The following is a 13,659-nucleotide window of genomic DNA, read 5'->3' on the forward strand; positions in this document are numbered from 1 at the left end:
ACCCTAAGCACACTCCCACCCCCTCCTACTGTCTCTCCTCAGCTGCCACACTTACTTTTTTTGAATATGAGTAATGTATTAGGGCAAAGTGCGACAACTGTACTCTCTCTGTAGGACTGCCACATATTGTCCAAACTCATATTCAGTTTAGATTGTGAGCAGCAGCCTGTGTGAGCTACTAGGCACGTGAGTCCCTAGCTTTGAGATAGTGGTCTCCAACCACCTGGAACTTGGGTACTTGTAGTAGACCCCAGTAAGCAACATATTGAAACTACCACTAATAAGACAATAACATGGCTAACATTATAATAAAAATCTCACATCTTCACTCGCCACTGATACTGATCCCAAACTAAAGTATGACCTTCCACTAACAGCATTATGTCCCTCTACTACTGCCTGTCTTCTTCAAATGACAGAAACAAACTCTGTCACTTTAACAAATTAGCAGGCACACAGACTCACTACTGAGTTAGTCAGACAGTTTGGCTAGCTGGCAATCGAAAACAGAGCAACAATACTTTTCAGCACACTCCTTCCCAGAATCATTAATCCCTAATACTAATTCCACTTAAATATCTGTGTGTTGTTAGACAACAAACTGATTCACTTCAAGATTCCCAAACAAAAACAAACATATTAATGAGGCCCCTTTCAGGAAAAAACAGCTGGCGCAAAAGCATTCCTTCAACTAGCCCCAGCAATGTGGAACCATTTTCCAACTAACAGCATCCTATGAGGGCTAATACCTACAATTGCTTCAAAGATAACTGATGAAATATGATACTTACTCAGTTACTACTGACAACCTACACTGAGAGCAGCTGTTTTATAATTTGACTCCTGGTGTAAGCCTATTTATAAATAGGTCTTACACCAAAGCAAGTCACTTACACTGAGATACAGTACCTAACTTTTGGTTAAAAGTATTAACATCTTTGCATGAGGATATAGCCATGAGTAAGAACTATTTATATGTGCACCCTGAACAGACACCAAGCCGGCTAACAGGCAAAACAATGCTCCTACTTAAGAGTGAACCTGCAAGCTACCCTAAAAATTATAGACCAATAACTTGCCTTCCGACGACATATAAACTATACATGGGAATTGATGCTGACACAGTTTATAGTCATTTAGAAGAAAAGTAAATTATGGCAGTAGAACAAAAGGGAAATAAAAGAAAGTCATATGGAACAAAGGATCATTTATTATTAAATAAAGTCATAGTGGAGAACTGTAAAAAGGAGAGGAATCTAAGTATGGCATGGATTGACTATAAAAAAGCATTTGATAGTATCCCACATTCATGGATAAAAGAGTGCTTAAAAATGTATAAGATACACCCCACACTATTGACTACATTACAGTGACCATGAAACTGTGGCAGACCACTTTGTAATCAAGCCATGATAAAGGACAGATTATTATCGCAGGGATAAAAATAAAAAAGGCGGATATTCCAGGGTGACTCTCTGTCACCATTGCTATTCTGCCTTGCCATTAACCCATTAAGCTGTTTACTTAACAACTAAGGCCATGGCTACAATTTGGCTCCTAAAAAACAACAAAGTGTAAAGACCTCTCATCTTATCTTTGTTGATTATTTAAAACCGTACAGATCATCAGATGAGGAATTGAAAGCACATCTGCAGGTTGTCAAAATTTTTTCAGATGATATAAGAATGTCATTTGGTCTTGATAAGTGTGCAAAAGCAACCTTTAAAGCAGGAAAACTACAGCACCAGGAAAACATCAGTTTGGGACAAGAATGTGATATAAAAGAACTTGAGCAAGAGGGGGTGTATAAATATTTCGGAACTAATGAAGGATCAACAATAAAACATGAACAAATGTGAATAAAACTTGGTACGGAATATTTCAGAAGACTTAAATTAATTCTGAAAACAGCCTTGACATCTAGGAACAAAATCCAAGCTATACACCAATTTGCTCTTCCTGTCCTAACTTACAGTTTTGGAGTGAATGAATGGCCCCAAAACGTGTTGGATAGATTACATAGGAAAACAAGATGGATGTTTCATGTTCACCAAATGATTTATAAAAATCAGTGCATACAAGCTTATATATTCCCCATTCCGAAGGAGTGATGGACCTCCATGAAATTGATTACATGTATAGATCTACAATCGTGGGACTCCATACATACCTATCTGTTGACCTTACAAGACCCAAATGTAGTGAAAGTTTTGAAACATGAGGAGACTAAATCTTAGATGAAGTCTCTGTTTAATTTAACAGAAGCATATCGGCATCAAGCAGGACTGGAAATCAAACCAGAAGCAGATAAAAATCTGGCAGCAACTGAATGTGCTAAGAAAACAAAAGAAAGAGTATAAGGTGAAAGACCAAATGAGGAGGCAGGAAATATGAAAAAGGCATAAGTATAGTTGCAAGTATAGAAAACTTCTGGAAGAACCTCATGTTGATCAGGAATGAACACAGGAATGGTTAAGGAGAGACAAATTTAAACCAAGAGGTGAGAGGTTAATATTGGCAGCCCAAGATAGTGGGCTACATACATGCTGGTTTACAAAGTCCATTGAACATGTGGGAGAAACAGACAAATGCAGGTTTTGCAAAACCGAATTGGAAACAGTCGCACAACTCGTTGCTGGTTGTGACATACTAATGGCAGAAGGACTGTATAATGAAAGACATAATAATGTGGCAAGACTGTTGCACTGGGGATTGTGCAAACATTACGGTATTGAAGTGGCTGAAAAATACTGGAAACATGAGTCACAAAGCATCATAGAAAATGAAGTTTATATCACATGGGATGACCCATTACCAACAGATCAAAAGACAGATGCTAGAAAACCAGATATAGTGGTCCAAGAAAAGACAAAAGTGGCATTGATCATTGAAATTTCTACACCCACTGACTAAAGCGTGTTGTGTACAGAGAGACACAAAGCCATAAAATATCAGGATATGCAGGCAGAAATTAGAGCAATGTGGAAGAAAGATACCCAGACAGTTCCGATAGTAGTTGGAGCAAAGCATCTTAAGAATCTGCAATGGTATTTAGATATGTTACCAATCCATGTAACTCCGTACAAATTGAAGAAGGAGTCATTACTGGGCACATTGCGAGTGCTGCGAAGAGGACTTTTGGCTGACATCAAAGAGTGAAATAATACTAATTTCATGAACTTTAACTGTACTTTGACTTAGGAATGGGGTCCATTCCCATCATAGTATTAGAAACCCAAATGATTTTGAGAAATTAAAAAAATGTCAGATATGCACTGTATTACTGCACCTGGCATGTGATGTATGCTGTACAATTTTGGATTCATTATCTATCATTAAAATATCTTCTACTGAAACACTGTTCTAAAGCAACTTACCATGAACATGAATGCCACTGGACTGCAGTTGCATGTTTGCAATGGGTGGGAATGGCTTTAGATGTGCACCGGATGGATGGTTATGCAGATGTGGTGGATTCCTTCTGTGTATCATGGAAGGTGGAACAGGAATCCTTCGTGGACTAATGTGATGAGGAGATGGGACTTGGGCTGTAAACCTAAAACAGAAAATATGCAATCAGTGGAACATAAATACCCCATCAAAACCTTTATTATTTTAATATATAGATAAAAATAACTGTTTTACATACAATTGTACCACACAGAACAACAGCATTTCACTTTTTATAAAGCAATCCCACCATCAATCTTATGCTTCCATTACACTTCTCACTCCGATCATCAAATGATCGATCAATACTTCTAAGTCCTTCCTCTGCAGTTCACAAACCCATGTCATCCATGTTTAACCGCTTCATTTAGCTCTGCACCTCCATTCATGTTTCCCTTCAACTCTTCTAATCTGTCCCGAAGTTTAATTTTTCAGTTTCATCTTACAGTAAACAAACAAGACCTTTTATGTAAGCACATTATTTTAAAATACCTCAGTAATATTTGTTTTGCTATTTGAAACACAAGTCTACTTATAGAATAACAGAACAAGATGAATGCGTTGACCCATTCCCTTTTGAATGATTTCTGCAATTATCCTCTATAATACAATTTCCTTTCTACTAAGCTCTGGTCATTGTAAGATTCTTGGAAGGTTGTGTTAAATTAAATGTGTATTATTTGTGTGTAGTAAATGTCTGACTTCATGGTATGGCATGATCTCTTCCAAGTATGTAATCACAGAAAAGCAGAAAAGCCACAATCATCCCACGTAGTCCAATAAGTTGAGTGAAAGGAAGGGAATGTTCTCAGTAATGTGAATATTACAGCAAAATATAAAAACTGTGCCCTTAAAGGGACAGTTACATTGCTTCCAGAACAAAATGTATGCAATTTTCTTAACAATTTTTGGATTTAGGCAATATTACTTTAACTGGTCGCTTGATTCATATTTCCATGGCCTTATGAGAATAGCGCAGTTCATTTAGATCCACTATCCCATTTTCCACACAAACAAAAGTGTGAGGACTGCCACTAATGTTTCCATAGTTCAACATAATCTTTTAAAAATATCTTTCTGTTCTTCCTTGGTCTAACAAGCAATATTCTCAGCACTCAAAACTCCATTGTGATGTATACCTGCAGTCAATAAGCTTTAGGGCTTACATTTTTAACTCTTCTCTTAAGGGACCAAATTTTCCAGACACGTAAATTTGTTACTTTTACATGCTGTACAACAATGTTTGACATTTTGAAAATATATTCTGCTACATCACATTCTATGGAGGAACTACTATGTAGCAGCTAAAATATTGCACTTTGCATATGTATACATTTCCTTTTCAGCAGCTGTGTGTTTGCAGACTTCAGGTCTGGGGATATCACTGGCTAGTGGTTAAAATGCTTCTGCTGCCTAGTCACCAAAAAGATAACATTTTAATGAGAGTGTACAAATACTTACCCAAACACTACTTGATATATGCTACATTACCTTTGCACTGAAGTGCCCAATTTGATTTGCATTAATCAATCTGTTGGAACCTTCGTGGTGCAGGAATGCATTGTTCAGACTGAATTACTTATTAGAACATGCTGTGGATACATTTCAAGTTTCATGAATGTAGAATCAGAGAATGGAAAGGAGAGAATAGTCACATTAGAAAAACACGTACAATGCACAACCACTGCTCACAAGGACATCAAGGATCAAGGCGAAGACGTGACAGTAAAATTTTAACAGCAGCAAAACACCGACTAAGCGCTTTCGCCAACAAATGGCATCATCAGAGTCATATTCTCCAATTCTTCATGTGTTTCTTTCATCACAAGAGTCGCCCATGACACCCAGTAAATTAGATGACGTATACTAGCAGTTGCTTACCATCCAACATTCACAGACTGCATTGTAAATGAGCTTCATGCTTTTAGGTAATGCCAGGTTGCTAAATGCCCAACAAGAGGTAAGCACATTTTAGACTTAGTGATAATGATGTGTCTTTTTAACTTTGCAAAAGATAGAACCCCACAGTACTGCTGGTCGTGCTGTGATTGAGTTTGCTATTCCACCCAAAATGTTGAATACTGTGAAAAATAAGATGCATGACTACACTCAATAAATTGTATTGGGGTTGGTTCAAATGTTATTCCAAGTGACTGGAACTCATGCTGTAATTCTGGCAGTGTTTTGGATACATTTATTAAGAAACATCAGCACTGAAGATCTTGGTATAACACACTACCAGGGTGGAAAAGAAAATGGAACAGAAAAAGAAACAAAATGCTAAGTAAGAAGAAGCACAGAATTTTGGTATAACAATGATTTGTAACAAGTAAGCAAGTGTAAGTAAAAAAAAAAACATTACTAGGCAGGTAAAATTTGCTATTCAAAATATTAAATCTCTCTGTGAGATAACTTTTACATTAGTAAAGAAAAAAAATCATATTATATGTATATTAATTCAAAAATTTGTTCTGTCAATCATCTTGGTCTAGTTGTGTCTAACTATTAAAATTCAGTTAAACACTGAAAATAGCCTCTATCATTTTTGACTGTTCGATACCTGCCTCTGGGAATTCTCAGTGTAAAGGACATTACTTTGTTTAGATACTTCAGTTTACCTTTGCATAGTTATAAGCAAGGACTTGTTAAAAAATCTTCACTCTAAGCAAAGAGCTGTTGTGTATATACTTTATACATCTTTGCTAAACAAACACCTTGTACAACTTGTACAGAGCTAAATATTTTCTTATGCATGAACACTGACTGACTGTCATTTAAGGAGTTGTAGTTCCACTCATGGTTGCTTAAATTATTATTATAGTGCTTCCTTGCATGATGCCTGTCTGTCAGTGTATGCGTGCACACACACACACACACACACACACACACACACACACACACACACACACACACACACACACACACACACACACACACACACACACCTTAGTCAGTTTAGTGGCCTGCCAATTCACCAATCGGCATGTCTTTTGACATGAGATGTTACAATAACTGGTAAACCTGTTGAAAATTCATAAAAAAGATCCAGACAAATATTTAGTGCTATACCTTATAAATCTACACAGCTGATGCACCCATTTTCTCTGGAAGTGGTCAATTCTTCATGTAGCAGCAATTGCATTACTATACAACCATGCCAAGCATTATTAAGAGAACATACTTTTCTCTTTTGTAGAAGCATACTTCCCAAAGTAGTTAACAGCTGGCTATGATTTCTTAGGATAAATTTGATTTTTACAGTAGTTGGCCTTGCTCACCCATTTTAACCCAATTAATGTAGGTCCTTCTGTTGCTTCACTTTTGCACAGCATGTTTTCCAAAGTAACTAAGTTTATGTATTATGTCATGAATAATAAAAGACTGGCCTACTAAAATAACTGTCCATAGTTGTGTGGTACAAAATATATCTTTGATTACCCAGTCATGAACTTTGGGTGATCGATAAAGATAACTCAGCAGTGGAACATCTTTGAGAATAGAAGCCACATCCACATTATGAACTCTCTTTATTTTACATGTAACTTACGTCTACCTCATGTTTGCAGGTGGTGAATATTTATAAAATACTATAGCAATAACCCATGGCTGGGTGTGGGTAATGCTGGATTTACCCACGGTTGGCATGGTTTGGACATGAGGGCGAAGCCCGAGTGACCAGACAAAGCCAACCGTGGGTAAATCCAGCATTACCCACACCCAGCCGTGGGTTGTTGCTATTATACAATGGCGTTAGTTTTGCGTTGTTTTATGTTTGTGCTCTTGTTATTTAGGTTTTTGTTTGGTTTAGTCTGTATTCTTTCACTTTTTATGAGATAAAATAGTTCACACTTTTACTTTATGTTTACCGTTTATTTTATTTGTCTTTTAATTTAAATACAAGTTGCTATTAAGTTTTCAAGAGATCTTAGTAAAAGCGGAAGAATACTGGCTAAAGAAAAGCAAAAAAATCAAGACCATACTGACTTCCATTTCAAATCTATGACCCTCCTAATAAAATAAATAAATAAGCCGCTGAGTGATAGTAAGCCGGAAGGTTTATTTGCACTATTTCTGGATGTTTTGTTTGTAGTATCAGAGTCAGTGTTCACCCAAGAGTTCTGTATAAATGTTAGTGTATAATGCTTGGTTATTTAATGGCAGCATTAATACTTAAAAAATTTATCTGACAGCAACCAGTAAGTGCGCCCCACCGATTTAGTCACCAATATATATTGTGTGTGAAGAAAGACTGACAGTAGTTTTTCTGACTGCAGGTTATGTTTTGCTTTTTACTTAAAAGATTTATACAACAGCAGGCAGTAAGTGTGCCCCACCAATTAAGTCACCGATATATATATTGTGTGAAGAAAGACTGACAGTAGTTTTTCTGAGTGTAAGTTACATCTTGCTTCGGACGTATCAATCAGGTGGTGCTCAGTGCACTTGTAACATTTTAAGACAAAATTTTACATGCTATAAAACAGGTAACAGGTGTAGCTGAATTGTAACATACATTTCAGTTTATAATGGGAAAGAGTGATGTGTGCAGTAAGGTATATAAGGCTAAGAAGCTGGTGTGATTTGGTGTGTTCATCGAGATTCCGTTTATTGTTGTCTTTATTGTCATTAAAATATGAAAATTTTGCTCTGCTTTTTTTTTTTTTTTTTTTTGTGAAACGTACAAACACTTTATTGAACTGGGCTAATTTTCTAAGAGCACGATACATTTGCACTAGATTTTGAAGGCTGTGATTGCTGTTGAGTTGTACAAACGGTTCGTGATGTTTTGCCAGCATATCTTTAGGTTTTGTTGGTAAGTTCTGCTTGACTGACATTGCGAGGGACATGGTTAAGCATTCCTAAATGAGTGCTTGCAATAAACTGTACTAAGAATATGTATTTGGGGTACCCTGACTTGTAAAAGAGCAGCAAAAGCACGGGACGTCTGTTGCCCCAGACACTCTAGCTTATGAACTGCATGGACTGTAGTCACGGCTGCATGATACATTAGCGGCCAGACATTTTACTTTGGTTACTTTGGTTACTTTGGATTTACAATGTGCACGCTGGTTGGATTGGCCGATCAGCATGCACATTTCTCGTCTTTGCCAAGATGGCATTGTATAATTATAAATAACCCATGTAAATAGTTCTTTCAGTATAAGCTTTCCTTGTAACTTGTTTTGTTTAATGCTTGAGCAGACCTGTGTGGCATTGCTCACGTGAAGATGAATTAATTGGAAATGCCTACTCATCTGATCTCCACAACACCAGGGAAGTGCCTTTTTTTCAGCCAATATTGAGACATGTTGTCTGCCAGTATGTTAAGTTTAGAACTGTTTTTGGCAATTTTTTACATATAAAAAGGGTAAGTTGTAGCTTTCTGAACATTTATTTGCTGGCAGTTACCTAGCATTGGGAGTTCCTATTGGCTGTTGGCTGTTTTCAGCTTGCCATAATTTCTTCTGCAGTGTCCACCTTTGCCCTTGTTTGAATTGAGGTATGTCTCATGCAGGAGTGTGCCAGTTTATGCTGTACAGTACACACTGGGTACCTTTCTAAACTTTCTATCCAACCAGTCTAACTCCAAACTATGTAGGGTGTTAACCATCCATATCTGCTGCGCTGTATTCCTCCTCCTTATATCACAGTTCAAATAACTGTGATATCATTCTCTCACCAGTATTTAGTGTTTTGACATCCTTACAGCACTGTTCAAATAACTGGGTTTCTCTTACAACCGCAGTGTTCAAGAAATCGTAGCACCTGTGCGTGCATTGTTGTAACACTTCTGCTTATATATAAACTGAAGCTGTATTTCAGTATTATTCAGTATTATATTGCTTTTATCTATTGCACTGTTTTAATAAATTATGGTATCTGTGACTCCACAGCACAGCTGCTGTGTTGTTAACGTAATTATGGCATTTGTGTGTCCTGTGCTCAACAATAATATAAAATAGTGTGAAGTTCTATTTACATTGTATGTCATACTGCACTGATACTATTATTACTATAATAATATTGTATATATCATACTGGACTAGTACTAATTATTACTGCACTAATATAGCAATAACGTGGGTAATGCTAATTACCCACGTTGGCGTGGTTTTGGTCCTAAGGGCGGCCGAGGACCAAACAAAGCCAACCGTAAGTAAATTAATATTACCACCCAGAAGTGGGTTATTGCTATTATATGACATTATTTAAGAAAAGAAACTATTACTTTTCTTAAATAATGGCATAATCTCCATAAATGTTTACTGCCCTTCCGCAGATGTCTGGCATCCGTGGCAGTTCTGATGTACTGCGCTACCGCGCGGTACATCAGAGCTATTTGAGAAAGCAAGATCTCCGTTGCTTTTTTTATGTTAAATGATTTAACATAGCGAGACAGTTTTAAAATAAGCAACGGACATCTCCGTTGCTTATTTTAAACTATCTCGCCATGTTAAACTCATTAACATAGCTAAAAAAGCAACGGAGATCTTGCTTTCCAAACACTGCCTCACTGTTAAATGGGTTTAACATAGCGAGACAACTTTAAAATAAGCAACAGACATCTCCGTTGCTTATTTTAAAGCTGTCGCTATGTTAAACCCATTTAACATAGCGTTATACTAATGGAAAAAGTCCGGGCGACGGACCTTTTTCCATTAGTATAATCGATGCACACTGGCCAATCAGCGTTTTTTTTAGGTGCGTTTAGATCATGGTATAATATTGTATATATCATACTGCACTAGTATTATTACTGTACTAATTTATATTGTATTACACTAATGCTGATTATTACTGTACTAATATTGAATATATCACATTGCACTAATACTAATTATTACTGCAATAATATTGCATACATCATACTGCACTAATACTAATTATTACTGTATTATTATATATATATTGTACTACACTAATTTATTTTTATATTTTTTTATTTTTTTTTTATTTTACATTTGTTGACCGGGCTAGTCTAACTGGATATATGTCCATTTTCAGTAGAGGCCCGGGGGAGATAAGCTCCAAGATAGGACAAAGAAATTAACATAATAACAACTAGGAAACATGAGACAAATAAATCCTATTAATAGTACCTATTAGAGGTTATCACAGTAAAATTTACAGTGCAGAATACAGGTATAACATAGGATGGCAATACAATCAAGGTATTCTAGAGATAGATAGTATAATAGATTAAATAGGAAGGAGTTGCTGTTAATGAGTAGACGGGGTAGGAAGAGCAAAGTATTTAGAGACGCATAGACTAGTCAGGTTTTGAACAGGGGCATAACCAGTGAGTTTTGAGGAACACTTTCAATTTGTTTTTGAAACAGGATAGTGAGGGAAGTGTGGAGAGTTAATTTGGGAGGAGATTCCAGGCTTTTCCAACAATATTAGAAAAAAGGGAGTCACCAGCCTTGTTGTTTGGTTTAGTGGTATGTACTAGAAGTTTCTGAGAAGACCTTAAGGATTCCAGGTTTTTATAGGGAGTGATTAGTGTGGAAAGAATAGGAGTTTTGGAAGGTTTGTAAAGAGTGTTGTGGGCTATAGTTAGTTGATGGAATTTAATCAGATTTTGTAGTTCAAGCCATCCCAGCTGCTTTAAATTAATGCAGTGATGGGTTCTGAATGGGTTGCCTGTTGCAAATCTGGAAATGTTATTGTAAGACATTTCTAATTTTCTAACATTATTTTTAGATATGTTAGTAAAAATAGGTGAGGCATAAAGAAGAGAAGAGATTAGATGAGTGTGTGCTATTGGGGTTCTAGCTGAAAGTAGGAGGAAGGATTTTATCCTATAGAGAGTGCCTAGCTTTTTGTTGACAGTTTTTATAGTATTGTTAATATGGGTATCGAAGTTCAAATTATTGTCAATGGTGACACCTAATAGTTTGGTGGTTGGTTCAGGGGATATAATAGTTTTATTGGTAGAGTTAACTGAGAAATCCAGTGGGGGGACTTCTTAGTAGGAGAGAAAAGGAGGAGTTTAGTCTTTTTGGGGTTTAGGAGAAGACATCTATGTGTGAACCATTGCTCAACTGTGTTAAATGCTTGCTGGGTAAGAGAGAGAAGTTCAGAAGAGGAGGGGGCTGAGCATATCACTGTAGAGACATCAGCATATTGCATGCATGCAGCTTGGGGGATGATAAGGTGAAGGTCATTAATGAATATGGAAAAAAGTAGGGGTCCAAGGATGGACCCTTGAGGGACACCAAGGTTGACGGGCAGGTGAGTAGAGAGAGACTTGTGCCAAAGTACGGCCTGTTGTCTTTTATCGAGGTAGGACTGGAACCACTTTATGGAAGATGAATCTAGTGACAGGGATTTCAGTATTTTGATGAGAATTTGGTGATTTACCATGTCAAAAGCTTTAGACAGGTCAATAAATAGTGCTAAAGAGAGTTTGTTTAGATTGCGGTTTTTGTTGATACAATCTATGAAGAAAAGAAGGGCAGTAGTAGTGCTATGTGATGGTCTGAAACCATGTTGACAGTTGGCTAGTAAGTTATTTGTGTTAGATGGTTGAGTAATTGTCTGTGAATGCATTTTTCCATGATCTTTGCCAGAGGTGAGAGGAGGGCAATGGGGTGGAAATTGGAGAGTTCAATGGATTGTCCTCCTTTGTGGAGGGGGATAATATGGGAAATGTTCCATAAACTGGGGATATAACTTTCAGTAACAGTTCTATTGATCAGGATAGAAATGAGATAGGCAATAGCTTTGGCGGATTGTTGTAGGAATTCAGCAGGTAGTTGGTCTGCTGAGGGTGAGCATGGTTTCAGTTTCTGTAGAAGGGATAGAATATATGATGTTGGGACGGGTTGAAAATGAAAAGTAGGGGGTGAGGATGATTCATTGGAAGGTAGAGTGACGTTGTTAGGTGATAGTTGACTAGCTAGTGTTTGTATAGCATCAGTAAAAAAGCTATTAAAAGCATTAGCTATATGCATTGGTTTTTTTGTGTTCAGTGTTTTGAGGGTTTGGAGTAGTGGATTGCCCTGGATAGAGTAGTTGGTTGATACTAGACCAGAATTTCTGTGGCTTGTTTTGACTAGCTTGTTGGGATTGCGGATAGTAGTTTTTTTTGTCAGATATTATAGCTTTCTTAGTTTCATTTCTTAGTTGTCTAAATATTTGTTGGTCTATAGGGTTTTTTGTTTTCCTCCATTGTGCCCAATGTTTGTTTCTAAAATTTATTTTATGTTTGGTTTCTTTACAGAGCCATGGAGCATGTTTGGTTTTAGTTCTAATTAGTCTGGTTGGGGCATGGTGGTTGAGGATGGCAAGGAAGTTGGAGTTAAAGTAACTAACGGCTTCATCTAAAGGAAGGTTTTGTAAGGGTGACCAGTTGCATGCTCTTAGTTCCATCTGGAAAAGTTCAGGGTTAAAATACTTTTTAGACCTGATGTTTTTACTAGATGTTGGGGAGGGAAAGTTGATTTTATGTCTGATGATATAGGTAAGAGAGTGGTCACTTAAATCATCAGGGAGGGTTCCTGAGTCATAAATGTGAGGATGATGTTTAATGAGAATCCAGTCTAATAAGCTAGATTAGATTTCTTGTTAGATTTATTTATCCTGGTAGGGGAGGTAATGGTTTGGGAATACCCATATAGGTTAATATGGTTTGTGGGGAGGCTGCTGCAGAAGCAGGTCCAGTCAATATTTGTGTCGCCTAGGATAATGGTTTCTTGAGGCAGGTTTTGGGAAAGCCAGCAAAGTATATTTTCCAAGGTCGCTGTGTTATTACCAGGAGGTAGATATATACAGATAATATAGATGGATTTGGAATTGTTAAGAAGAAGTTTGGAGATAAGAATTTCTGCATTGGAGTCTAAAGGTGGTTTACAGTTATGAGTGCTTAATTGCAAGCTAGATTTATATAGGATAGCAACCCCTCCACCTTTCTTGGATGTTCGGTCTAGGCTCAGGATATTATATCCAGGTGGGATGATTTCATTGTCTTTGGTTGCAGGTTTTAACCAAGTTTCTGTTAAGCAGTGAATATCAAAGGAATAGATTTCAGTTAGAGCTTGGAGTTGAGTTACTTTATTGTTTATACTTCGTATTAAAAGGGAGTTAGCTGGTTTGGATAGGGCTTGGGTAGGTGATTCTTTGAGGTTGAGGAGAGAGATAGGTGTTGTTGGTAGGCCTGGGTCAGGGTGGATGTCACCATCCTTTAAAGAGAGTAGTAGGCTTAGA

At 37.1% G+C, this 13,659-nt stretch overlaps 1 protein-coding gene across 1 annotated transcript in view; it reads right to left on the bottom strand.

Moving 5' to 3' along the window:
* Positions 1–13,659, bottom strand: part of GLIS3 (GLIS family zinc finger 3) — a 1,687,591-nt gene that overhangs the window by 76,143 nt on the left and 1,597,789 nt on the right. Inside the window, exon 10 of the mRNA XM_044061079.1 lies at positions 3,378–3,556. Coding sequence (XP_043917014.1) covers positions 3,378–3,556 — 179 coding nt within the window. The remainder of the gene's footprint in view (positions 1–3,377; positions 3,557–13,659) is intronic.

Source organism: Protopterus annectens, chromosome 2.part0 (assembly GCF_019279795.1).
Source record: "Protopterus annectens isolate FY-2018-M chromosome 2.part0, PAN1.0, whole genome shotgun sequence".
NCBI lineage: Eukaryota > Metazoa > Chordata > Ceratodontiformes > Protopteridae > Protopterus > Protopterus annectens.